Source organism: Aythya marila, assembly GCF_965140915.1.
Source record: "Aythya marila genome assembly, chromosome: 1".
NCBI lineage: Eukaryota > Metazoa > Chordata > Aves > Anseriformes > Anatidae > Aythya > Aythya marila.
In genome coordinates, this window is record NC_139042.1 from 108958800 (window position 1) to 108985106 (window position 26307).

General features: G+C 35.5%; 1 protein-coding gene across 2 annotated transcripts in view; it reads left to right on the forward strand.

Moving 5' to 3' along the window:
* Positions 1 to 23355, forward strand: part of CADM2 (cell adhesion molecule 2) — a gene marked incomplete at its 3' end in the record, with an annotated part of 671230 nt that extends 647875 nt beyond the window's left edge. For both annotated transcript variants that reach the window (XM_082784894.1, XM_082784893.1), the window contains 2 exons: positions 21464 to 21589; positions 23237 to 23355. In XM_082784894.1, coding sequence (XP_082641020.1) covers positions 21464 to 21589; positions 23237 to 23355 — 245 coding nt within the window. The remainder of the gene's footprint in view (positions 1 to 21463; positions 21590 to 23236) is intronic.
* Positions 23356 to 26307: the final 2952 nt, after the last annotated feature.

Sequence of the window (26307 nt, forward strand, 5' to 3'; positions counted from 1 at the left end):
AGCTCTTATAGCTTTTTGCCTATAAAGGCTTGAGTAGATGAAATTGGTACCCAGGTCAAGCTGTATTCTAGTAGTTTCCACAGAGAGGCACATTCCTTTCTAAGTACCAAGCTGTACCCTCTACTACAGAGCAGCAATTAAGCTGTTGCAGTTCTTGTTAGATGCATGCTATTTTTCTAGTTTTGCTTTTACTGAAATGATGGGTATTAAAATCTAGTTGCCAAGAAGATACATATCCTGCTCAGTTCACACTACTCCTTCTGATACCTGGGCAGGAGAAAGTACAGTTAATTCACATGCAGTTGTAAATCAGAAATGTTTGCTTCTAGCTCTGAAAATTTTAAAGCAGCTGGATTTTACTCTCCTTGGTCAATACTTTCCTATTTATGAGTGAGTGAAGAATCACTGGAAACAACTAGAGCGGCATCATCAGGTAGAAGTTAATGATCTGTGTAGGCATTTTCATCAGAATGACCTTTTTCTACAAACCCTGATCAGGCTCCTTGCTTCTACACATCACTGAAGGTTGTCAAATAATGGTAGCTTATAGTGCCCAAGCCCTGTGAGTGTAACCTAGTAACTCCATCAATGAAATACTGTGCACAGTATGTTGAATATGTGGGGGAACATTCAGGGTTGGTTTGTTCTGGAGAGCTGGGGTGGGTAGCTAGCTAAAAAAAAAGAGAAAAAGAAAAAGAAAAAGAAAAAGAAAAAGAAAAAGAAAAAGAAAAAGAAAAAGAAAAAGAAAAAGAAAAAGAAAAAGAAAAAGAAAAAGAAAAAGAAAAAGAAAGGAAAAAAAAAAAAAGACCGATACTGCAGATTAATACAGTGCAGCAACTGGAATAATACGTGACATGCTTTAAGTATGTTAAGAAGTATAAAGTGACCATATAACAACACTTCTGTTCCACTAGCTAGCGCAGAGAAGACTTTACCCCATATGTATATTCAACCAATTGAATGAACTATATGCTCTGAAAGCATATTTTTGTTTGCAAAAGGGATGTTAAAGTTTCATTTCAACAGAGTCTCTTACGTGCTTCAGGCAGAAATTGGAATCCTGGCTTGGTCCCAGCAACTTGAAAAGAATTTGATGCCTATACAAATATACATAATGGCAATCTTAATCATTAGGAATTATGTTATTTTTCTGTTTCTCCAGTAATGCTTCATAATGAATCAAAATGAGCTAGATGGTTCACTAGTAGTTTGAATACTAATTAATGGAGACCTTCAGCAGCTTGTGACCACTTCTAATGCTTCTAATTTCTGTCTGTTTACATTTTTGTTTATCAGTGAGTCTTGTGTTGTAGAAAGCCACAGCATAACAGAAGAATCCTAATTTCTCTCTCTCTCTCGTTCTCTCTCAATCTTTTTAAGTCAAAGTTCCAAATCTACAGTAAAGTCTTCCTGCTCAGACATCAGTGCAACTCAGAGTATGCCAACAGGGTTTTCATCTCCCTGAAGTAGGGATTCAGAATATTAAGCAGTTCAGAGTAGGATTTACAAGGATTTTACCTGCCTAGCTGCCCCATCATTTTCTCACTTCTTTTCTTCAGTTTTGCTTCAATGGACAGAAAATTCTTTGAAAACAAAAGGAATTCAGCAGCAACAAAGCAACCAACTAATTGGGGGGGAAAAAAAAAAAAAAAAAAAAAAAAAGAGAATAAGATCCTAAAGTATGTATTGTTTGCCATCTTTTTCCTTTGCTAATCACACAAAAGTGAATAGAGCATTGGCTAGTATTCTGGCTTGAAATCTGGTTTTGCTAGTTGAAATTTCCTGCTGACTTAGTAGGGACTGAGTTTTACTGTTTTAGCTATTCCTGCCCTTAATCCTCTCCAAGAAGATGTCATTTCCTGTCTCTGAGTCCCATTTTTAATAACCTTCAGTAATTGGGAAAACACGCGAAATATGAAGCAGTGAAATATGCATATGAAATATGAAATATGAAATATAAGCTCAGTTGCGCCATGGCTGTTTCCTCTGTTATTACTGATGGATAGGGAAAAGCTCAGCACTGGTTCCCTTCTCAGAGGAAGCAGCACTTGCAGTGTGGGGAAGGGACCCAGTATTTAGCACACCAAAGAAACAGGAACATTTCCTAAAGCTCAGTCTTTCCTTTAACAATGCATATGTGAAAAAAAAAAAAAAAAACAAAAAAGAAAAAAAGAAAAAACACAAACAAAAACAAACAAACAAACAAACAAAAACACAGGGATGTACAGTCAGGTATTTTATTTCTCTGTTGATATGCTTCTGTTCATAAGAATTTCATAAGAATGGAAATGGACAGTAGTGCAATCCAGAGAAAGATTTATCTTATTTCCTAGCACCATTTAAAGAATTCCTCAAAAATTCTTTTAAATGATGTATATAGAGATATAATTTGGAGTAACAAGCACAGGATCAGATTATAACACTATTTCTAAATTCTCTCAATGATGGAGAGAAATAAGTATGAAACATAGAAGTGGTACTCTTACTCCTGCTGCTATGAATAACAGCACTAACCAGGGAAAGATCATGCTCATTTTTATTCATTATTCTTCTAAGGAACCTCTGAAACTCTGTGTTTCCTTTCCCCATGCCAACTACCTGCAGAGAACAAATGTATCCAATGCTTTTTCTTGGTGCTGGTAGTTTCATCCAAAGACACAATAACCCTTTCCACTGAATTTTAGAGCATTCCGTTCTGCAGGAAATACCACAAATCAGAGAGTGTGGATGCATTTCAGTGTTTCAACATTGTCTAAGAACAAAGTGAATGAAATGGGGAAAATGGAAGGAAAGAGCTTTGTGTGCATAGGCCAGATTCTTTTCTCTCTTTCCCACTCCTTCCAAGCTATTCTGATTCTTTAAAATTTCTTAAAATATCTTATCTATGTCCTTGTGCATAAGTACATATTGCTTTAAAGAAAAACATGCCTTTATTTTTTCTAAAATTTCCACAACCAGCGTAACATGTCTTTCCTTATAATAGATTTTCAATTTTGTTTAAAATGTTTCACAAGACGTAACCTATTGAAATGAGTCATCTAGTTTTCAGGGTGTTCTGGGAATAAAGGGTTCCTGTACAATTTAGGTGTAAAAACACTATTAAAATGTTAGCACTAAAATAACTCTCCCTAAATGTGTTGAAAATGAGGTTTGATGTTTTGATTTAAAAGAACAGTTCAGCTCACCATCAATTACACTCAACTCATTATGTTTGTTCTGTTATAATTATTAGTCCTTTTATGTCTTAGGTCTTTCTTGTAGCTCTTTGGAAGACTATTTTGGTTTTGATGCACAGCTGCTTATTTTGTGCAGATTCTACCTCAAAAAGGAAGATCTGATATCAAAATGCAGTTGTCAGCTCTGTAAAGCAATGACAGGCACCATTTTTAATGTTTCCTCAGAAGGTGCATATGAGACATGTCAAAGTGTTGTGTGGGGGTGTTTCACAACATTGCTTTTGTTCTCTTTAACAGCCCCTGAATTAGTACTTTTGATGTGGCATGGATCCCTTACATGTTGCTGCTGCTTTGAGGGACAGTACTCTGAAGTTCCTATACTGTGCACTCTTTTAGTTTTACTGAAGTAATCCTATCCATATTACTGTTCACATACAAAGAGGTAGAGTAATTCGAAGTCAGATTCTTTTCTGTAGTCTTTTCTGTGTGCGAGTCTGTGGACTAAGCAGATCTAGTTTGTTACTCTCTTTTACATGTTGGCATGTTAAACAAAGATTTCTGTAACAGTTGATTATAAAACTTATCTCTAAAAGATCACCTGTCTGTTAAAAATAAATAAATAAATAACTTCACAACACCAACCTTATACCAAAATATGCAATTTTCAATAGTATATATTACTCTTCCTGAAATTGTCCTGTTTGGGCACAGCCACTAGTGTTGTACCAGCACAAGTGCTATTCTTCCCAGCCAGGCTATACACCTACTTCCTCAAGTTTGTTTACTACTCTGTGATGAGGTGGCCAACTTCCATTAAAAATTATGGACTTGATTCAAGAAATCTTCCTGGTAATACTTTATTTAAATATACTGCAGGTCAGGAGATAAATACATGCATGAGATAAATTATTGTTCAGTGCTCTTTAGAATGGTTTCTGTATTCTTTGTATAAGGAGGAAACATGTCTTTGGCTACCCTGCACACAAAGACAGTCCCAAAGGTAATCTCTACTGGCCAAGAAATATCTCCGTCTGCCAACAACAATTAGTAGTAGTTTTGTTTAAAATATTTAAAAACTTGAAATGTGCATTGAGTCTAATGGGAAAAAGACTGCATCCTCAGATCCTGAAGTAAAGCAAGCATGAAGCATACAAAATGTTTAACTGTAACTGTTTATAGTTAAGCCTCTGATGAGGGGCTCAATCATGATACTACTTATTTTAAGGGTTGTATGGTCTGGTTCTTCATGGACATAATGGTAAACTAAAGCAATTGCTTTGTCTGGACAACTTTTGTTTCCAGAAGGTGTCAGGAAAGGGTGAATATCTTTTTTTTTTTTTTTTTTTTTTTCTCTGCAGCTGTTCTGTGAAATGACAGGCATCTGTTATGAAGAAAAAAAAAAAAAAAAAAAAAAAAAAAAAAAAAAAGCCCTAGAGTAATTTGTCTGATTAACACTGTACAGGTAAATAAAGTTTTGAAAGAACAGATGTGTTGTTGCTAGGACAGATTTAAGTGACACTAGACAATGCAGTATACATTTAACTGTGCTTCATAACTTCTACACATTTTCTTTTAATAACTAGAAAATAAATTGTGCAAAAAAAGCAGTACTTAGAAGAAAACTTTCCAACAAGATTACACGTGCAATGTTTACTTATATGTTCTCATAAAAATGTTATCAGTATATAAAATTAGTCAATGAACTATAAATTCATGTCAGAAGATGCTAAAAATGAGTTGTTTAAACTGAATAATCGTGAACATGACTAATGTACCCTATCAACTAAATGCAAATGTGCCTAAAAACATTATGTTCCAATCAACTGCTGTGCAAAAATTCCCCACTTCTGAAGAGAGACAGGAGGTGTATACGTGTGTATGTATATATATATATATATATATAAAATATATATTTAATTGAGCCTCTGTATTTGATCGATCATATTGTCAGGAATCAAACTGATCATTACAGAAAGTTGCTGAACATTTTAGTGACACCATCTTATTTATATGTGATGAATTCAAATATGACATTCCAGTTTATTCATAGAAAAGGTATTGTTGAAGAACTACCCAGTTGATAGTAGTTTGTATTTCATGAGGAGTGCTGGAATATTTTGATCGTGCCCAAGGCCAAATAATATCACTGCTGGTCAGCATACACTTGTTTGTGCATGAGAGAAAGATGAGGGAAGGGAGCTGTCATTGCATCCATCTTATGAGTTATTTGCCTAGGAGCAATTTATTTTTTTAAGGACACCAAGTCAACAGAGAATCAGGCAAAGGAAGAGACAACCTGCTACTTGGTCCTTGATGTTAGGCAGTCAGCTACAGAAGAGGTCAGTGCTGAATTAGGCATTTCAAACTGTTCTTTGGGTGCAATAACTCCTGTGTTCATTTTACATATGCTCCAAGCCAGCACCATGAAAAAGTGGTATTTTCTTAAATCGAGGTCACAAACTCTATCTCTCAGATAACATGCCTGTTAGCTTCTGGGGACTTCATTTCTGTCTCACAGTGCAAAGGTTGTCATGTCCATAGCATGCAGTTTTGTTGTGATGATGCCCTTAACGATTTGCAGAGGGTTTCACATGCTTTCACATCAGCCAGAATTGTATTTAGTGTAATATTCCCTGTTAATCTTAACTTTCACAGTGAAACATGGTGATTCTGCACCTCTTCATGTCGCATCTTGAATAAAATTTTCTGTAGCTAGTGCAACTTGATTTGAATTCAGTGTTTTCAAGTGTATATTTAACATTCTTGAAGTAAAACAAATCAATTGGGCCCTGAGGCAACTTAGGGCTAGAGACACCTACTTTGTGAATTTAAAACAACTTTATGGCGGAGGCAGGTACCTAGATGATCAGTTCAGCCAAAACAGTGGTGCCTGTAGGCATGCACAGTACAGCATGTTAGCTATCCAAGGATGTATTTGTCAGGGACACATTTGTCTCGCTATCCTTTAAATGGCTTAAGTCACGCTTTTGTGAACATATTTCAAGACTCCGTTGCTCAAATTTGTCCTAAGATGCTTTAAAAATATTTAAATATGCATTTGGATTTCATCCTGAGTACACAATAACATCAAATAGAAAAAAAGTGCAGCAGTCTCATGGAACTTACTATTGAGACAAGAACTCCTGCTTCATTTACAAAGCAGTAGCAGGAAATGGCGACAACACAGTAACAAGGCAGTAACAGAATTTGTGCAGCTGCTTGTTACACTGGGAAACTCATTTTAAATTACAGATTTAATGAGGCTGAGTATGAGCATCTTTCATGAAAGTAACTCCAGAGAAGGATGGTGCTAGAACTGTGGAGGGCAGGATATGCAGAAAATTCTGTGGAAACACACAGCTAAGTATAATAGGGATACTCTATCATTGATAGATTTCCTGAGAATTTTCCTCTCCCAGAGTTGCATTACCAAAGAGGAGAGGACTGGGGAGAACCGGAGGAAAGGAGGAATGCTAAAAGCACTCCAGACCATTTTCCTTTAGAATATGGGGGCATTTTGGAGTGGAGAAATTTCAAAAGAGAATTTTTGCAGTAGGATTTTATCTCACCAGGTTTCTGGAGAAGATTTGGACCATATATTTAGATGTCATATTATTAGATGAGGGCTTTGGTGTGGTAGCCCCATCAGAATCCTTGCTGCGTTTGTGGCCTTCAGTGTATTTTGCAAGATGCATGCTCACTGTTATTACATGGAGATAAGCTGCAGTATATTTTTATCTATGAAATGTTTTGTGCATTGAATATCAAGTCTGACAGGCTGAAAAGCAATTTTTGCAGTTGCTGGTTCTTACCCCCTGCTATTACAGAGAAACAACACCATCCAGAGTTTTACTTGCATAACAATTTCTCTAGTGAGTAAAGAGATACAACGAGATTTCAAATGAGTTGACCTTGCTATAAATAAACCTAGCTATACCTGGGAAAAACAGAATTACACTAGTTTTCTCAAGTTGGCCATAAAGCTGAAATCCCCTAAGTAAAAATACTGCAATTGCCACAGGAAGCTGAAATGTCAGCTCATTTCTTTGCAAATCTAACCTCTCAGTAATTGTAAACGTAATTTGATGGAAAGACCATTGGAACAATTTGGTGATCTTTGACATTCATATTATGTATAATGCTTTGTAAAACACTATCTGAAATAATCTAGTATGGAACTTATGTATTTATTTATTTATTTATTTATTTATTTATTCAGAAAGGCTGATATGACCCTGTTTTTCAGATAAAGAATAAATTTTATTTCAAGAAAAATAAATTATTATAGGAAGACAAAGCCCTTGATATCGCATAGGGTATTTTTTTTCTGCCAATGTAAAGCTCCCTTCTGTGGTATCATTTCTAAGAGATTATGTGAACCCCTGCTCCTTGATTCAAGTGTGTCCGTTACTAGAAGGCAGGAGAAAAGTAATTGGAGAGCCTCTTGAATTTTTGACACTATGGATATAGCAGTGATGGCAACAATTTAAGACAATACAAAGAACAGAGCATCTTAAAGCAGTAGTATAATCTTAGCATCCATCTGCAGGTTGCTGGTGTAATATTAATTCAGTGTTTGTATTAAGATGCAAAAATAGAGAACCTCTTTATTTATTTTTTGGTATATTTTCATGTATTTTTAGTTTTGATGGATTATCATCCATTTCCTAGAATTGTTCAATAATTTACAGTGGAAAAGTTCTCTGGTGATCAACTGGTTCAAAGCAAGCTTAGAGCAGGGCCACCATACATTGGGTTTTTCAGGGCTTCATTCGGGTGAGTTTTACATTATGTTCAGGGTGGGAGAACACAGAGCTTCTCTGGGTGACCCGCCCCAGTGTGTGACCATCCTTGTGATGAAAGAAATTTCTTAATATCTAGTTGGAATTTCCTATGTTCCAGATTGTGTCCATTGCCTCTCTTCTCTGCACACCTCCAGTAAGAGTCTGGCTCAATCTTCTTTCCTCCTTCCCAGGTGATAGTATTTGATAATATTTTAGTAGTATTTGATAATATTTTCTCCTTTAGCTTTCTCTGCATACGACTGAACAAACGTCACTCATACTTTGTGCACTCCAGTGGCCATGCCAATGGCCATGGTGACGCTTAGTGTCCTTAAGTGGAAACAGCCACTGCTAACTAGCTTACCTTTGCAGAGTCTGAATTTGGTGCTCTCTTTATTTTTGTGTATTATTCACCATGATTGTTATGTTTGACATGTGCAAAATAAATGATAGTATGTTTTATATTTGCAGAGGCAGCCTTGGTAATTTTTGAAAAAATCTAAGTTTATAGCACCATGAAGATTTAATCACTTTTACTGGCAATGAAAGGCACAAATGTCCTTTGAAATCATCCTTGTGGGTCCCTTCCAACTTGGGATATTCTATGAAATATCTAACATGTTTGTGTATTTGAACAACTGTGTGCACGTACACAATTTTAAAACAGTGGCATTGTGTGGCTTTTTTGTTGTGATTGTTGTGATAGCTTCTGTTGCTCAGTTATCACAAAAATGGTAGAATTAGCTTGTAATACCATTTATTGAAACCTTAACATACATATTTACTTGCTTCCTTTAATTTTAAAGTTACAAACTGTATAGTTGTATTTAATTAGCATAAAGGTAAAGGAACTAACCTTTATAATATGTTCCCTGAGATTTTAGGAAGTTAGTCTAACTAAATATCAAGAAGTTTTAATCATAATTTTTTAAGTTTTACTATACTGCATAAATTATTAGCACTGATGTGACAGTAGACATTATTGGCATGAAAAAGAAAACTGAAGCCAGGGGACTGTAGCTGTTCATTTTTCTAGACATTAATTCCCTACAATGTTCTCGTAGCAGCTGACCTACATCTTCAATGATTCTAATATTAAAATGGAACAATTTTTCCTCTTAAATTCAAGGTTATTTGTGAACTGAAGGCTTCATGTCTGTTTAACAGCATTTAACAACATTTCTAATACTTTTCTGTTTGTTACCATAATCTGGAAGTTGATTCATCCTGTTTCTGGCTTATTCCCATATTTCTACTTATTTTTATCTATATCAGTTACCTGGTGTGAATTACATATTGTAGTGTAACTGCCTAAGGTTATCTTGTTCAGTCTCATCTCTGAGATTAAAAAAAAAAAAAAAAAAAAAAAAAAAAAAAAGACAAAAAAGACAGCTATTAATTTCTTCATTATGGAAACATATAACAATAGATGCTCAGTTTCCTTTTATCCTGAGATAAAAGTATATCCAACAAAAGCTTAGCAAAAATTAAAATCACAAGAATCCATTTCAGATATCTCAATATAACTCTTATATTGGATATCACTTGTAAGAATAGGTTAAGTACCTGCCTTATAGCTACTACTGCAGTATCTCAGAATCATTCTTTGTTCTGTGAGTCATTCTATGAGTCAAAGTAATTAGTTGCTCAAGTTATTTTAGGGGAACTGAGGCACAGCTAAAGAAAACACGTTGTCAAAACTCATGCAAATTTTTTGTTGCATGGAAAAGATTTAAACCAGCATTTTTCATAATTATCTCTGGAAAACTAACTTTCATTTCAAGGTGCATCACGAGCAGGTGATGGACTCAGTTCTGGAGGGACAGCTCACCAGCTTGCAGGCATTGTGTGGTTGTGAGCAGACTATGTCATCACTAGGCAGGGCAAGTATAACATGTTATGATTTTGCTGGCTTGCAAAACATTTCAAATAAATAAATAAATAAATAAAAACAAAGAAAACCATTTCACCTAAGGTACCAAAATAGATTTTGCAGGAAAAGGCCACATGCTGCCTCCTTGGCCCAGGTGGCAAGAGTAGGGTTTTTGATGAGAGGCTGCTGCCAGCCAGGGGGTTTCTCTGGTTATGGGCTGCCCAGCACCACAGGCTGACGGTGCCAGACTCAGCCATCCTGGTGGCAGAGAGAAGCTGTCGTGACGGGCTCTGAATTTGTGAATTTCACCTCTGTAGGAATAGGAGCAGCTTGCTGAAGTTTTAGAGTCCTTATACTTACAGTTTTATGCTTAAGTTTAAAGGGTTTATACCTAAAGTTTTTTAAGTTGGGCCAGAGACACTGTTTTTCACTGCTAAAGCAGTCCAAAGCTCCTCTTTTAGTTTGTGTCTCGTAGGTAGTCTTGAGGTAGTTGGTGTCTCGTAAACTGAAGCTAGGATCTGACACTCCAGTTCCAACTGAACTAAAGTACTTAACTATGCTTAAAGTCCTGTTTATTCCATACTTACTTGCTTTACTGAATCAAGGATATATAGCATTGGAAAACTTGAAATATCCACATTTTGTTTAATAAGCTTAGCCTTTTAGAACGAATCCCTGTTTTTCAGCTGTATGTATTATCTACTGGTTTCATTTCAAGAATGAGATTGTCACAGGTGTTAGCGAGATGGTTGCAACTAACATTGTGCTGACTACATTGCATAGAGGGTTATAATGAGAAGAATCACATTTTTAGGAGTACATCATCTTTATTTTTAATGAGTTTAAGCTCATAGAATACTTCAGAGAGAAACATCATGTCCCTTACATAGCTGTAATGTGAAGGGAACAGACTAGGAAAGAAGGAAGGAAGGGAAGAAGAAACTACACAATGAAAAGCTGCTCAGTAGTGGCCTTCGGGAGAGTTGTGCTAGTTCCTGCTTTGTTTGGAACCTTCTTTTTTTCTTTCACATTTTGTGTCTCTGCTTTCCTAGAGAGAGAACAAAGTTTTTAAGACCTTTTAAGAGGAAGTGTAATTTATGAACCACTTCAGTTAAGATTGGATGCTGAGTGTTGGGCTAATAAGGCAATTCAGGGTGAAAAAACTATATGGAATCCCTCGTGCAATTAAAATAGAATGAGAATTAAACAGGGGAAGGAAGGGAAAGTTATTTCTTGGAGTCACCAAATGAGAGATAAAAAGAATATTTTTAGAGTCAAAAATGTCATGAATGCTTCCAAGCATTTTTTTCCAGATCTGTGACTAGAAGGAAATCAGTTTTAACTTTCCTTTCAAGACCTGTAGAGAAACAAGGGAGTTCTGGGCTTTACAACAAGGATTTGGAGGGCCAAAGCTCTCCTTAGACAGTGCCTTGATTTCCACAGTGTCCTGGTACACCTAGTGGGCAAAATGGATGTTCAACAAGGACAAATATAATCTTGTAGACAATAAATATCCATTGTTTGGCCAGGAGAGGAGTTTTATCTTTTAAATTAAGCAGTTGTATTTTTGATTTAGAATTAATTTTGTTGTTTTTCTAAGAGTTGTAAACCTCAAGGAGCTATAAGTCATAAGAAAGAATTACCACAAGTAGTTGATCTATGAATATCCCCCCATTTTTTTTCCAGCCTTTCTTTCATAAGCTCTTTAAAAGGCCTCCAGTAATGTGGTGAATTACTGTTTTACACATATTGCAAGTACAACTGCAAGGAGATGTGCACACTAATTGGAGAAATGGCAGTGTCATTTTCTGGTTTTCCACTGGAATTTCTGTTTCTTTGTTGGATACCTGCTTGGGGTTTTTCTTTATCGAAAGGCCCTGAATCTCAGAGTTTCTCTCTAGGAAGAGGCTTACATTTTGTTAGCAGATGGCATATAGTTTGAAGCTATTGACATATTTTGTAGGATGTTTTTTTTTTTTTTTTTTTTTTTTTTTTGAGTTCTTCTCAAGAACTGTTTCAGCACACCGCTTACACTTATTTCCCCAGCTGCAGACCTTTTACAGCTTTTCAACATCAGGAACATAATTCAGGCTATGATTAAATTGGGTTTGCCATCTTCAAATAGTGTGAGCACAATTGCCATTTAGTAAAAAAAACATGGCCCCATTATTTCTTAATGCCTTGCTTAACAACTTTAAGATTAGCCCACGTCTCCCATGCTCCCAACAGGCAGCACTTAAGCAGTGAGTAATATTTCTGTCTGCCGTAGTCAAGTAATCCCAAATGTAAGTAATTTACAGGATGGCATTTGGGACTGTTACAAGAGACATATTGTAATATGTCACTGAAAATCAGCCTGCCTTTGCACGTTTGATCAACAGCCAGATGGAGGCTTTTATCGCATTTATTTAATCTGAAATATACATAGTAATTACATTGGACCTCTGATTTTTTCAGTCCTTGTGGCTGTCTCAAGAGAAGGTAGGAAATGAATCTGTCAGATGCAAACTAGTGTGGATGTGACCCCCGTGGTAGAATCCGGATGTATTGCAGCTAGCAGTGCTGACAACTGAGATCACGAATGCTGCTAGAAATGAATGCGTGTTGCTGAGTTCCAAAAAATACGCCCATAAACCCCAAACTGCATAGCTTTATCTTTTTATGAATACAGAAAGCCTTTAGGAAAACAATGATCGACCTTATTTGCAGCAAATCCATTACCGATCAATGGTAGTAAGAGCAAACAGTCTCTTACTAATAGCTGGATGGTATTTAACTTTAAGGCATCTGAAAACAACAAAGTCTTAATGTTCCCAGTGGAGAATTTGGTTAAGATATTGAATTCCATCAAGCATGTCATTATTAAATGAGGAAAATATTGTTGTTTCCATTAGTACAGAGTTGTCATAAAGAATGGATAACATTCAATTAAACCACAGGCAAAAATTCAGACAAATTCCAGGTATGTTTTTATCTTGGACGGAAACTTCACAATATTGCCATTGTCCCAAAGAATTTACATAGGATTTTATGCCCTAATTAAAATGGCTATAACAGATGCCTTAAATGTTAACAGGAATACTTGCCTTCCTATCAATAATTTACTCATCTTTTCTGTTACTCTGTGCATTACAAGAGACTGTCTCTGCTAATGTCTCTCACATCTAAGTTTCTGAGATGAGCTGGGTCAGTCAACAGCCTCCTTTGGATCAGTTACCCTAACCGCAAGCATAATCTTTTAGAGAAAGGCTGATCTTCTAGAGAGATATTGACAGATAAAATATGCTATTAACTGCCAAAGAGGAAATTCTGTTACAATTACTCATACTGAGTAGTCCCACGACAGATTAAATTGCTCTTCAGCATGAGTAAGGTGTCAGATTCTGGCTGTAAGTGGCTGGTTTACTGGGGTGTTTTGATGTCGTTATAGGCTTATAATTATTCTAATCTGATTTGGTAAGGAAAAATTAGTATGACAAGCATAAAGATTTCATTTGAACAATAGGCTTTCTTCCACCACAGAGTAAGTTTTAATTAGAGCTGTACTTCAATTAAATTGAAGCTGCCCTTCTTGTTTTTAAAACTCATGAACAGATTCAGTACAATGTACCTTGTGCAACTGTGAATCCGCTCATGCCTCTGATCCTTATACAACCATGAATGTTCACTGCTAACTTTGTCTGTTTCTCTGCCTTACTGGTGAGAAAGTCTTCTGCTCTCCAGCTTCTGCCAGCAGGAACAGCTTTGTCTCTACCTGCATTTTAATGAACTTCTCCATTTGTTTAGTATCATTCCTCGACTGAAAGCATATCTTCCTTGCATTGCTTTTTTGGGCTAGTGTGTATTATTTGAGCTGTACACTGGTACTGGTTGGCCCTGAGAATCAATCTGTGATGGAGTCTGTATAAAAGACAGCATAAATCAAGATGGCAAAAAAGTCACCTTGGAAACCTTTATGCTGCTTTCTAGTAAGCTTGAGCTCCTGGGACTTCCTCAAGGTTAGCAGAATTAAATTCTTAAATGCTTTGATTATCTTTTAATAACCTCTCCATAGTTAGTGATGAGTAGTTGTGACAATGTGTTGTTTCTCATGGTCAGTGAAAGCTAAGAGTAGAAGAGACCAGGAGAGACCCTGGACCCAGCCCTGCAGCAGCAAAAGGTGCCTGTGTCAGAACGCTCTGATGAGCACCCACTCGACACACCCCTTCCCACACAGGCATCTGCATGTTTTGCCTAGCAGACTTAAATCTGTAGGCAGTGACCAAAGGCCACAACTGTTAAGGTACTACAAGGAGAGAGCAGTAAAGTTCATTGGCACCTCTTGTCTCTGTGTTAATTAGAGAATGGTTCATTATTTATATAGATAATTAACTTCTGATGACAGGAGAAGGAGTTGTGCACATACACACACCTACTCCAGCTGGTGCCTGTCCTTTTTTGTTGATGAAGAAAACAGAAAAGAGTAGGGGGGGTGTCCTCCTGTATTTATTGATGGAAAGTCATCAGGGGAAAGATGACACAAAATGCAATTTTCTCAAAAAATAGGAAGTCATGCATCTTTGACTTTCTAAGTAGGGTTGGCACTTTCTTTCTCTGTCTCTTTTTTTTTTTTAAGTAACTGATAGACTGCAGTTTCCAAACTTCAATATGCGTATTTTCTTCATAATGTGTTGGTTTTTTTTGTTGTTGTTTTTTTTTTTTTTTTGTTTGTTTGTTTGTTTGTTTGTTTTTTCATTAAGACAAAGTCTGAAGCAATTAATGAGTTTATTGAAGGACAAAAATACCATGTTGTCAATAAGAGAATTCTGCTATGTGCTGTAATTGGAGGAACTGTTCCCTTCAGGAAACTGGAGCTTTTAAAGAAACACTAAGAAAAAAAAATAAAAATTAAAAACTGTGTCAGTGAAGCAAAATACAAGACACAAAATCTGGAACAAGGCTCTGAGGACCCTGAAAAATATCATTAAACTTTTCATGTCTTAACCAGTGTAGATATACAACTCTCTTATTAGCATTACATTGCAAAAACAAATATACAAACAAACAAACAAAACAACACATATTTGCAAAGTAATAGATGTGGGTAATGTTTGTATTTACCTTGGATAAGGGCCCCTTCTTTACAGATACAGCCAAGAAAACCTTGCTCTTTTTATTTCCACTGAAAGAAATCTTAGATTCATGAGAACATGAACTCTCAAAAGGAGATGTAGATTCAGCTGCTGAAACATTAGTGTGGGACTTTTATCCTTCTGGGATGTGGGCTCTTCTTAATAGGAATGTATATATAATTCAATACTTTGAAAAAAAAAAAAAACAACAAAAAAACACTCAGAGGCAAAATGTGCCAAATATGCTACTGCAGTAATGTGTGGGAAGAAAAGGCTATAAATTCTTTTGAAAGTTTACAAGTAAACTTTTTTTTTTTCTGCATGTCTTCTCTATGGTTGATGATGTCCTCCTATTAAAATAGCAGTTTATATATGCTGTATATTAGCACACTGTTTTGTTCTTCTTTGCTTCAGGCACTGAAGGAAAAAGAAGGCTGTCACATATTTTAAGTTCAGAATTGGTTAATAACAAAACACATTTTCAAGAAATTTCACAACCAGCCCCCTTGGGCAGCTACTCTTTGCAATTTAAATGAAAGTTTAGAAACTTTCTTTTCCCCCTTAACAATACTTTCACAAGTTTCAAGTATATGTATTGTAGTGGTTAGTGGCATATTACAAAATGAGATTAAAAATACCTGTTTCAGCACTCCAGGCCAGGCAAGGGAAATTGAACTGTGTGGTACCCAAATTAAGATGCTAAAATGGGTAAAATCTACTCACCAGCATTTATCACAGACAGCACCACTGCCACTATTTCTAAATCAAATACCTTGTCAACTGTCAGTCCAGTTCTATCTCTTATCCATATTTGTGAGTAAATTCCTATCTTGGTCTTTTTTTTTTTTTTTTTTTTTTTTTTTTTTTTTTTTTTTTTCCCTGATCAAGTTAGACTAAGCATTGAGGAATTATGTATGTATTTACTTACTTGTTTTCCCCAAAGCTTACATGTATGGAACAATAAAAAAATTATGCAGCCCTATGGTTGAAACTGGTGAATGATATTAGCCTAATTACATTTTAAAAATGCAAGTTTATTCTATAGGCTGCTGCAAGAAATTATCTCTAGTTTCCAATGGGATCATGCCTCATGGTTGACTGACTTTAAACTGAGTTATCCAAATGCTACAGTGTGAGCTGACCCATTATGAGAGAAGAAGGAATAGAAGTAGGGAGGGTAGGTAGAGAGGGAAGGAGAAAAAGGTGATGTGGGAAGGGCTGAGATGTTACAAATGGCTCCTAAACAAGTGAAAAGCTTCAAAAGGTATCTGTGCCTTATTAGACACCAAAAAACTCACAATGGAGAGAAACCTTTATTGAAAAAATGATTCTTGGGCACAGATTTTGGATGAAGCTTTTGTCTCTATTCGGGTTTTTCCTTCCTGTATGTTCTCTGATATCTGATGAGGTTTGAGCTCCTGCAGCAGTCTTTTCAGGACAGTTACAGGAAAACAATGATCTTGAGATCTATACTGTCTCTTAAAATTAGTTGTAATTGATCCATGGTTTTTAAGTAAGTAATTTGAAGAGAGTGAAAGAGCATGATCACACGAGCGCTCTCTCCTTAGGAAACCAAGCTGAAATGCAGATAAATGGGGGATATTTCTGATATAATATTTCTAATTTAACTTATATTTAGTGGTGAGCTTCAGAGAACCCAAAAATGGAAGAGGCAGAGTTCCCTGTCCATTACTTGCTCGTTTTTGCATTATATTGTCCTGTCACTTAGGTACTTCAAAATATTCATTGGCTTCCACCACACATTCTCACCCTGCCCTTATCTACAGCAATTTACCAGCTCGTCAAGTAGGGCAGAGCTTTTGCCTTTTTTTTTTTTTTTTTTTTTTTTGGGGGGAGGGGGTGGGGTGGGAGTGCTTTTAGGATGTCTCCACCCCTAAATACACACTGCTTTACTGATCTGATTTTGAGCCAGGCCCTTCAAACAATGGCTTTGTCTAAAGCATGAAGAGTTGGCAAAGTGATAATAAGCCCCTGAATCTGGGGAAAGAAGGAGTCACTTGAAGAGATTTTGCTGCCATAATTGTGACGTGCTCCTAGATTCCCTAGGATCTCTTGATGGAACAGTTCTCTTTTGCCTGAGTAATGGATTGTTCAAGAAATTAGTAAAACTAACTGTAGTCTGCTGGTTTCAGCACTTGTCTGAGAAATGGGACATTTCTGTTCTTTTTTCCAGCCTTAAGGAACAATAATTTACAAATAATATGTCTGCTTAATATGACTTCATTTTGTGAATGCTGTTTAAGCTCCAGAGCAAATTAGGGCCTTTATTTCTGATTTTTATTTTAGTAGTAAATGGTCAGTTTAAATAATTATTTTGGATCCCTCAAAACTAGGTATGTCGTATTCAAAGTGATTTTTGTGTAACTGTTCTAGTTTAACACCAGTGCCAAAAATACGCAAAAATAAAGTTTTACAGTAAAGGGGACTACTTGAGCATAGCCCCCTAAATCAGCAACTATTTCAGCATTCACAGATGTGCCTGTTCTCCCATGGCTCGGGAAAAGGTTATCTGACCCTTTCCTGCAGCCTGCCCAGTTAAGTCAACTATGCATAAATAAGAAGGAAACTTATGCAGGAAGAAAATGAAATTAGATGAATAATTACCATATACTTTATGCAAAAGCATGAAAAAATGTTTCAGCATTTCTCTGCTTAACTAATGTGTGAAATCACATAAAAATATTTTACACTGAAACTTAGTCATCAGGTCACAAAATGCACTTATCTACTTACTTAATAGGTGTAAGGTTTATCTGATGTTTTACTCCTTAATGAACAATCCATTATTTTTCTCTTACTCATTTTAAATATATCTCTGTAAATCTGTGAACAAACATTAAATCCTAGAAGCTGAAAACAGATGGAATTTCACAATATAAGCAATCAGTATTATGAAGGTACTTCCTACGTTTAGGACAGAAACAAACAAACAAACAAACAAACAAAAATAGTTATGAGCTTTTCTGTCATTTTCTACTACAAAATTTTCTTAATCTCTTCAATAATTGAAAAACAAAACAAAAGAGAGGAAAAAAAAAAAAAGATCTTTGAAGATCTGATAAGAAATTTGAAGTTCATTGTCTCAGTCCATGAGTATTGTTGCTTCCTGTGCTCATGCAGTAATAAACAGTCTATATTTTTAAAAGGAACAGACTGATTTGTTGTTTTTCCTGGAAACAGCTGAATTATAAGCATTTATTGCATAATTAAGATTTCATTTACTAGATACATATATGTAGCAGGCTAAGATTTACATGGTAAAGCTCATGAAGCTTATAATGATAATCTAAAAATAATAAAAAAAATTGTTTTTGTTTTTGTTTTTGTAAAGCAAACTTTGCAGTGGTCAGCACCCAAATACATACTTAACACTTTCACCAACTCCAGTGGGAGTTGGTAATGAAAATGCCCAGAATACTTGGATAATTGTATTTCTTCACTATATAAATACCTAAAATACAAAATGACATATTTTCTAAACTGCTGTACCTTTCAGATACCATTCAGGCACTTTTTGACATAGTAATTATTTATGAGATGGTAGATAGTCCCAGATCTATAATTCACTCATGGGGCTTAGGTCATTTCATGAATGGCAAATGTATAGTGCATTACTCTGTATGCATAATGTAGGGCATATTTATATTTAATGTTAACATTATGTTTCTATGAGGATAATATTTCTATGAGGAGCTCTTTCTGTTTATAGTATTGTTTATGTTGTGCAGATTTTCATTTTGCTATGAAAGAATGCTTGTTTCTCAAGAAAATGTTGGACACTTTTGCGGATCTTTCTTTATTTCCTTTCCTTCCATCTGTTTTATCATTATTTTTTTTTTAAATAAATGATATTTTTTTCAGTGGTAATACTGGAAAAAAGATGTATTTGTGGACAAACTTGTGTGACAGTATTTATCAATATAATCTTTCTTTCATACCAATGTTAAGAGATTTTACCAGAAATACAACACTACCTTTGCATTCCAATTAAAAGGTAAAATTAATTTTAAAGTTAAAAATGTCAACCAACAGAAACAGTAGAATGTCATTAACCTTCATTTATATGTGGGGAACCTTATATTTATGCTAGCTTCAGGTAGTCCATTGAATTGCATATGTCAGAGGAGGAGTGAGGTCCTATATATATGAAATCACCTGAGGAAGAAAACACAGAGGCATATTCATCACAGTGTACTGTGAGCATTTTTATCTGTAATGTTTATTAAAGCTCACAGAAGAGAGATGTGTAAATCTGAGTATTGAGCTTGTATACTTCAGCTTTTCAAAAAATGCCTCCAGATAAAGTGCCGTGCTAGTCCTTCTTTGGATTATACTCTGCATCAGGAAGTATATTATCGCTCAAAATACCTCCTTTAATTCATTAATTTTACTGCTAGTATATTAGCAAGTATATAGGACTATTAGTGAGAAAACAAGTTCATATTGTTCCTGGCCTGGTGCTGAGAAAGAGCATCTCCTGCAGCTTGCATGCAGCACCTGGGGACGTTGCTGCTCCTGAGTGCCCAAATTTGTGCTGCCTTATTGCAGCAGGGAGCAGGTTTACAGCAACTTTGCCACAGGCACCACAGAAGGAGGAATTTGCTAGATGGCTCTAGCAGGCTGACAGTTCTGCAGCAAGCCGTCACCTTCCATTTTCTTAAGTGAGCGATCACCTCCTTACTCGCCATGGAAAGCAGAGCCTCTGCAAGGCTTGGGGAAGGATGGCTCCAAGCTGTGGCTTTGGGGTGATGAGACTTCAGCCCTCTTGTTTCTTTCCACAAGGCTGCTGGCATACGAAGCTCAGGGTCACTTTTGATCACCAAAATAGAGCCGATGGCCTTTCGAACTGATCCTCCATACTCAGCATAGTGAACCGACAGTAGCATCATACCAAGAGGCTCATAGGGACAGAGGAGGAGGCAGGTACAGCTATGAAGTGTTTCTAGCTTTCTTGAGGCCCCTAACAAGTTTGCTGTCATGTCTGCAGAATTGCTGTAGGCATTTCCCCCCAAAGTCTTCTTAGCAGCCAGAAGAGAAACAGTTGGGAGTTGTGAAGCCAGCAATAAGTGGAGAAGCCATGTCTCATGGATTCAGTGACTGTGAAGAGCAGAACAGTGTCTATAACCATGGACCACACTGCTCTGTGTTCCAGCAAACCTGAAAGTGCAGTTTCAGTCTGCCTGACAGTTTGCAAAAGGAGGGAAAAGCATGCTTCTTTCATTTCATCTATATAATGCTTATATAATGCATCTATATAATTCATCTATATACAGTGATACTGGTCAGCAGAATGTAGTTATGGTATCACAAAATCGCAGTTCCTAGATGTTATCAGAGACCATTTAATCATCTTTACAGGGTTGCCCTCTTTTCTGTGTAAATATTTTTCCTGCCTTTCTCTTTTGCAAAACAAAGAAGTTGTTTGCAAACTGTTTGTAGAATATAAATAGTTCCTATGAGGGAAATGCCCTTGAAGCAGTGTGTGTAGACTGACGGCAACATAGAGAACATGCTAATAGCATTTTGAGAGAATTACTATTACTTTGTAGCAGTGGCATTTTCACAAAAACAGCAATCTTAGCAGGAACCTTAGATTGATTTTTTTTTATTATTATTTCTTTTGCATATTTCAGATGAGTCAACAGTCAAAGGTTGCTGGTTCATTGTTCAAAAGCTCCAAAGAATTACTCATCCCTAAGTAGTGTCATTTCTCCATGATTGCCCTTTTGCAACTTCTGTAAAGCACCAGCTAACTGAACAGACAAATGACCAGCAGAGAAGCTTGAATCTGACAGTATTTGCAGTAGCACCCTGCCCAGAGTTAGTAAAATGAAGCTGCTAGTACTCTGTTGTATATATTGCATCTTGTTCAGTTTGGGAATTAATAGAGTATTCACAGTAAATTCTCAAACTGAGGATTGAGAGTGAATGATGATCTTTCAGGTTGCCTGATACCTTTATCTGACCAAATTCATGCAGACTCAGCCATGTGCAGAGGAACTTGGCAAGGCTGCACTTTATCTGCCTTTTTATTTCTGGTGCAATAGGATAGGAATGAGAGGAAGAGAATATATAAGGGTTCCCCACTGAGAATCAAGTCTATAAATTATGTATTATGCAGACACTATTCTGCTGATGCTATCTGATCCCCAATTCTCAGCTCCTTGTTTTTCCATCTATAAATAGCTGTGGCCAGGTTTTCAGTTGTAAAATGACGAGGACAAAACCAAAAACCTTTCCCATTTAATAACCTCTGCCAAAGAAGAGGAAGGTAATATTTTTGTAACTGTGATATCCTCAGGGTTTTAACGATCTGGGAATACAAGCAGCACTATGTTGTTGATAAGATACTGGTAGTAAAAATGGGAATAACCATGCTGAATATTAAACAGAGAAATGCCCTATTTTCAGGATGATCAGTATAAAACTTGGTATTGTGAAATTTCCTGTCATTTTTGTCTGTATAGGACCACTTTTGGTTTTTGTTTCTCCCTCTAGATCCAAATGCTTTGGCTGGACAGACCGGACCTGACCATGCTCTTATAGGAGGAATAGTGGCTGTAGTTGTCTTTGTAACGCTATGTTCTATAATTCTCCTTGGTCGATACCTGGCAAGACATAAAGGTAGGATAGATTTAGTGGAACTTCAGTCCCTTTTGAAAGCAAGGCATGATTTCACCTGGGAATGCTGTTCCCTTTCACCTTCCCCTTCTACTGAATTATTTGGACAAGCAAGCTCAGTTAACACTCTAGTCATGAGTGAAGTTCCTGAATTTTTATCCAGTTTTTCACTGGACTAAGGCAAAGGATATTTAGTTATATGCCCATATAATTAGTCAGTGATTTAGAGAGACTGAGAGACAAGATTGCCTCTTGGTTTTAGCCTTTAGCTATAGGCTCTTGATTAAACAATTTCATGATTTTAACTAATAGATCAACTCAGCAGTATATATATATATATATATATATATATATATATATATATATATATATATATAAAATAAGATAATAATACATCAGTATTTAATAATATATAATTATTATTACATATAACAAGATTTTTTGCTGATACTTTAAATATTCTTTTAAAAGATAATTTGAAATACTGATTGGGAATTTTCAGATCAGTGACTCCTCTACTAATAGTCCTACCAGAACAAGGGTATCATTCCTGGGTCAAGCTTTACTTTAGTCAGATATTCTACCTTAAGAACTCTGTTCCCTTCATTTTGAATCTTCACCACCATTAGAGATAAGAGGGATAGAGTGACACTGACTTCTGACTAAGCCTCTCTATGATCCCATTTTGACCTAGTTAATTCCAAAATCGTTTTTTGAGGTTTAACCTCTGAATGGCTTGCAGACCACTTGTTAAAACTCAGTTGATTCCCATACCCCCCCTCCCAAAACAAAACAAAAAAAAAAACTATGAAGAAAGGATTAGTGTTGGCATTAACTCATTAAATTTCACTTTAGGTAGGATAATCATATGGTAAGCAGACCTAAGATGATAAAAATACCATTTTAATTTGATTGGACTATGTGGGGGAAAAATAAGCTAGTGAAAATGTGTCTCTTTTGATTACTTTTCTGAATGAAAACATATGCATCTTATGCCGCCATAAATCATACTTTCATAAAGGAAAAAGGCGACTGTGCACAATTATTTTTATTCATACCCTGAGCATATGAATGTCTGTGATAGTATAATATGAGTGGGTTTAATTAAAGAAACTACCTCAGTTTTGTAATTTTTGGAAATGACTGTGATACAATAAAATTAAAGTAAAATTAAAGCATGGATAAGATCATGTGAAATAAAAGTACAAAAAACAGTGGCTATTAAAAATAAAGCATTTATGAATATCTAAATCTCCAAGGTTGGTTTGATTGTTATGGGTACCCATTCATCAAAATAACCAAGATTTTATCATTTATTGTATAATTGCAAAATATATTGCATATTACTGTAGCTAGATACGATGGACTTTTCTTAAGATATTTCCTTAATTTAATGTGGATATATGTGAATGTGTGTATGTGGATTACCAGTGTTAATACTATAAATATTTCTTAGACAAATTAGAAACTTGAGCATACCTGTATTATTCACATTAAAATTGTATAATAATATTTGTCCATTCATAAGGCAATTGGAGTATTGTTAGGAATTACTTCCTATAATATAGTGTAAAACTAAACAAACAAACAAACAAACAACTAATCTTTTTTTTTTTTTTTTTTTTTTTTTTCTTGTGCTGATTCCTGTAGGAACATATTTAACAAATGAAGCAAAAGGAGCTGAAGATGCACCTGATGCCGACACAGCCATTATCAATGCAGAAGGCAGCCAAGTCAATGCAGAGGAGAAAAAAGAGTATTTCATTTAGATGCAGAGCTAGAATCTTGGGAGTTTTACTTCTCAGTCTGACTGCTGGATAAAACTGGCTATCATTTTTCAGAATTCATTTCTGCCATCTTCTGCTATCTCTATTAACTTGCATATCTGCTATAAGTAGCCAGTTTATGCCAACAATCAGCTGTTGACATCCTCATTCTATAATTACAGTATCATGCATAAAGCAGGACGTTTCTTATAGCCTAAAATTCATATCCACTGCTCTCTTAACATACAGTGCTTGAATATACAGCCTTAACAATGTTAATCATCATCTTAATCCAAGTTTTCTGTATTTTTAAGTGTTATGCAGCTTTCTTCTTTTTCAGTTTTCTTTTACCATGGTCCCTACTAGTGTGTCATAGAACAATATTCATAACAAATACTAATAATTTACTTACAGAAAAAGTTAAGTCTAAGATTAGAGGTTTACAAAAAATGTTTTATACATGTCAAAGAGCAACTTGTTTTTGAGACATATGCCCTAGGAAATACAAACAGAAATCTTTGTAGAATAGTTTCTTGTATGCTTGGATTTGGTGGGAAGAAAAAAAAGAAACAAAAACCAACCAAACAAACAAAAAAAACTGTCCACTGATTTTTTTTGTTTTGTTTTGCTTTGCTTTGTTATGTTTTAAATGGTACCTTGACAACAGTGCCATGTTTCAGTGGTAAAACATACTGAATAGCTATACAAATTCTGCAAAATTAGATAATAGTGCTTGATTTGAAACAAATTTGTCCTGCCCTTATGATTTTTGGAATCACAAAGATTAGAGGTTGTTTTGAGTAATTTTTGTTTTTATAATTTATTTGCTTCACATGGACTCACCTGCCTACTCAAATTTGAAGTGTTCATGGGGCACAACTGCAAGACATTTTAGTATCTGTATATAGTGCATATAATAAATTCAATTAAACATTATTTGATACATATTTAACTTTTCTGGCAGTAGCTAAGTCAGTCACAAGTAAGCATTTTCTAATGTCCATTATATCCCTTTAAATATGACTCAAATCAATATTCTGAGTAGATAACATGTATAAGTATTTTTTTTTGTCTGTATGTCCTAGCACTGTTCAGCAGCAAACTTTTCTAGTTCTTGTTAATTTTTTCTTTGTTATACAATGGAAGCACAATGTTATATGGAAAGGTAGTTTTAAGCTAACAACCAGTGCACAGCCTCAGGTTTTAAATTACAACCACATTTGATTACTATCCTTAAAAAATACTATTGAGTTGCAAAAATTCTCAGTTTTTAATTTGGCAGTTCCAGAGCTGCTTCTCTATGTTGGTTTGCCAAAAAAAAAAAAAAAAAAAAAAAAAAAAAAGGGGAAAAAAAGGGAAAAAAAAAAAGAAAAAATAGAAGTGTTAAAACAAAAGATATATGTTTTGTGTATACAGTAAATGGACTAATTCTTTATATTAAATTCCTGTCTATGCATTTTGTGAGGTACAAACTTATGTCACCGTGAATGATAGAGAATTCCTGCCATGCTTTTAGCTCCACAGTGAAAGTCTCTGTTTGGATTATTTCTGAATTTTTTTGTGTAATTAACAGCTGAAAAATTACATGCTCTTAACTATGACAACAAAACACTATAAGCCCATTGGCTTATTTCCTCTTCCAATGAAGCAACAAGGTTGCCATATCAGCTCTTGGTAATGATTCTACACTGGAGAATGCAAGTTAGTCTCAATGGAGTTTGTTGTACTCCTAAGTTTTGCACCTTTGACAGAAGAATATTTCTCTCTGGTTGCTGTACTTGTGAAGCCTAAAAGCATGATGGTCTGCTGTAAAAGACCTTCTCCTGGGATTTTATTTTTGTGTGGGAAAAGGAGAGTTTGGAATATGACATCATGTAGTATGGTAAAATGGAAGATAAAGGTGCTGTCAGATTATTTATCAGAAGAGTATAAACCTTTTAAGGACAATATTAGAGTATTTTAATTGTTTTTGTTGAAGCATTTATCTTGTTGATTTCTAAGAAAAAAGGGTGACGTCAATCAAAGCAGCACTTTTTTTCAAAATATACAGACATAAATAATATGATGTGGTTGAGTGTTAACATAATAAATCATATACAGTATGACATTTTAAAGAAATAAGTCTGCATTGATGTGATTGCATGCTTGTTTTTACAGTTCACTCCATACCCATCTGTGGAAAAATGCAATAATATGTTAATATAATATGGTAGTTTGAGAGAACCAGGTAGGTGCTACTAGACACATTGAAAACTAGTATAGGTTTACAAGATATTCATGTCTTTCAAAACATATACATATAAGAAGGCTGGCAAAGGAAGTCATTCTATTTAGTACCAAAAATATGGGTTCTTGACACAACTGTAAGTCCCATTAGCTACAGTACAATATCATATACTGCAAGGTTTTATTTCAGGACCTGGGGCCCAGCTCAGCTAAGCATCTAAGTACATGCTCAGCGTCAGGCATGGGAGAAGTTCCATTGAACTGTAAGGCACTATTCTAATGCGTAAAAAGAAGTGCTTCCCTGGACAAGGGCCTTATTTGCTCAAGTGGAATTCCCCACAGGTGTGGTATTGATGCCTTTTTTTTCATTCTTCCTAGTTCCAGCTTGCTTGAATAGTAGGGTTATTACTTGAACCATTACCCAACCAAGGTAAGGCAAGATTGCCCTAGGGGTAACTGTTTTGAACCATTTTCTCCAGTGGCATAAAAACAGCATTTAAATTTTGCAAAAACAGATATAAATTGGCCTGTTGAAATGGAATATTTCATTGGTTTTCAACTGCAATTTCTCACATGTGCAGGTTTTTAATGCAGTTGATCTTCTGTTAGCTTGTATCTTGTGATGTCGCTTACATCTGTGCAAAGCAGATGCAGAAAACACCACAACAAGCAGTCATAAATGACAAATTCTGACTGGGTAGCACTTTACAAGCCTATCTAGTCCTCACA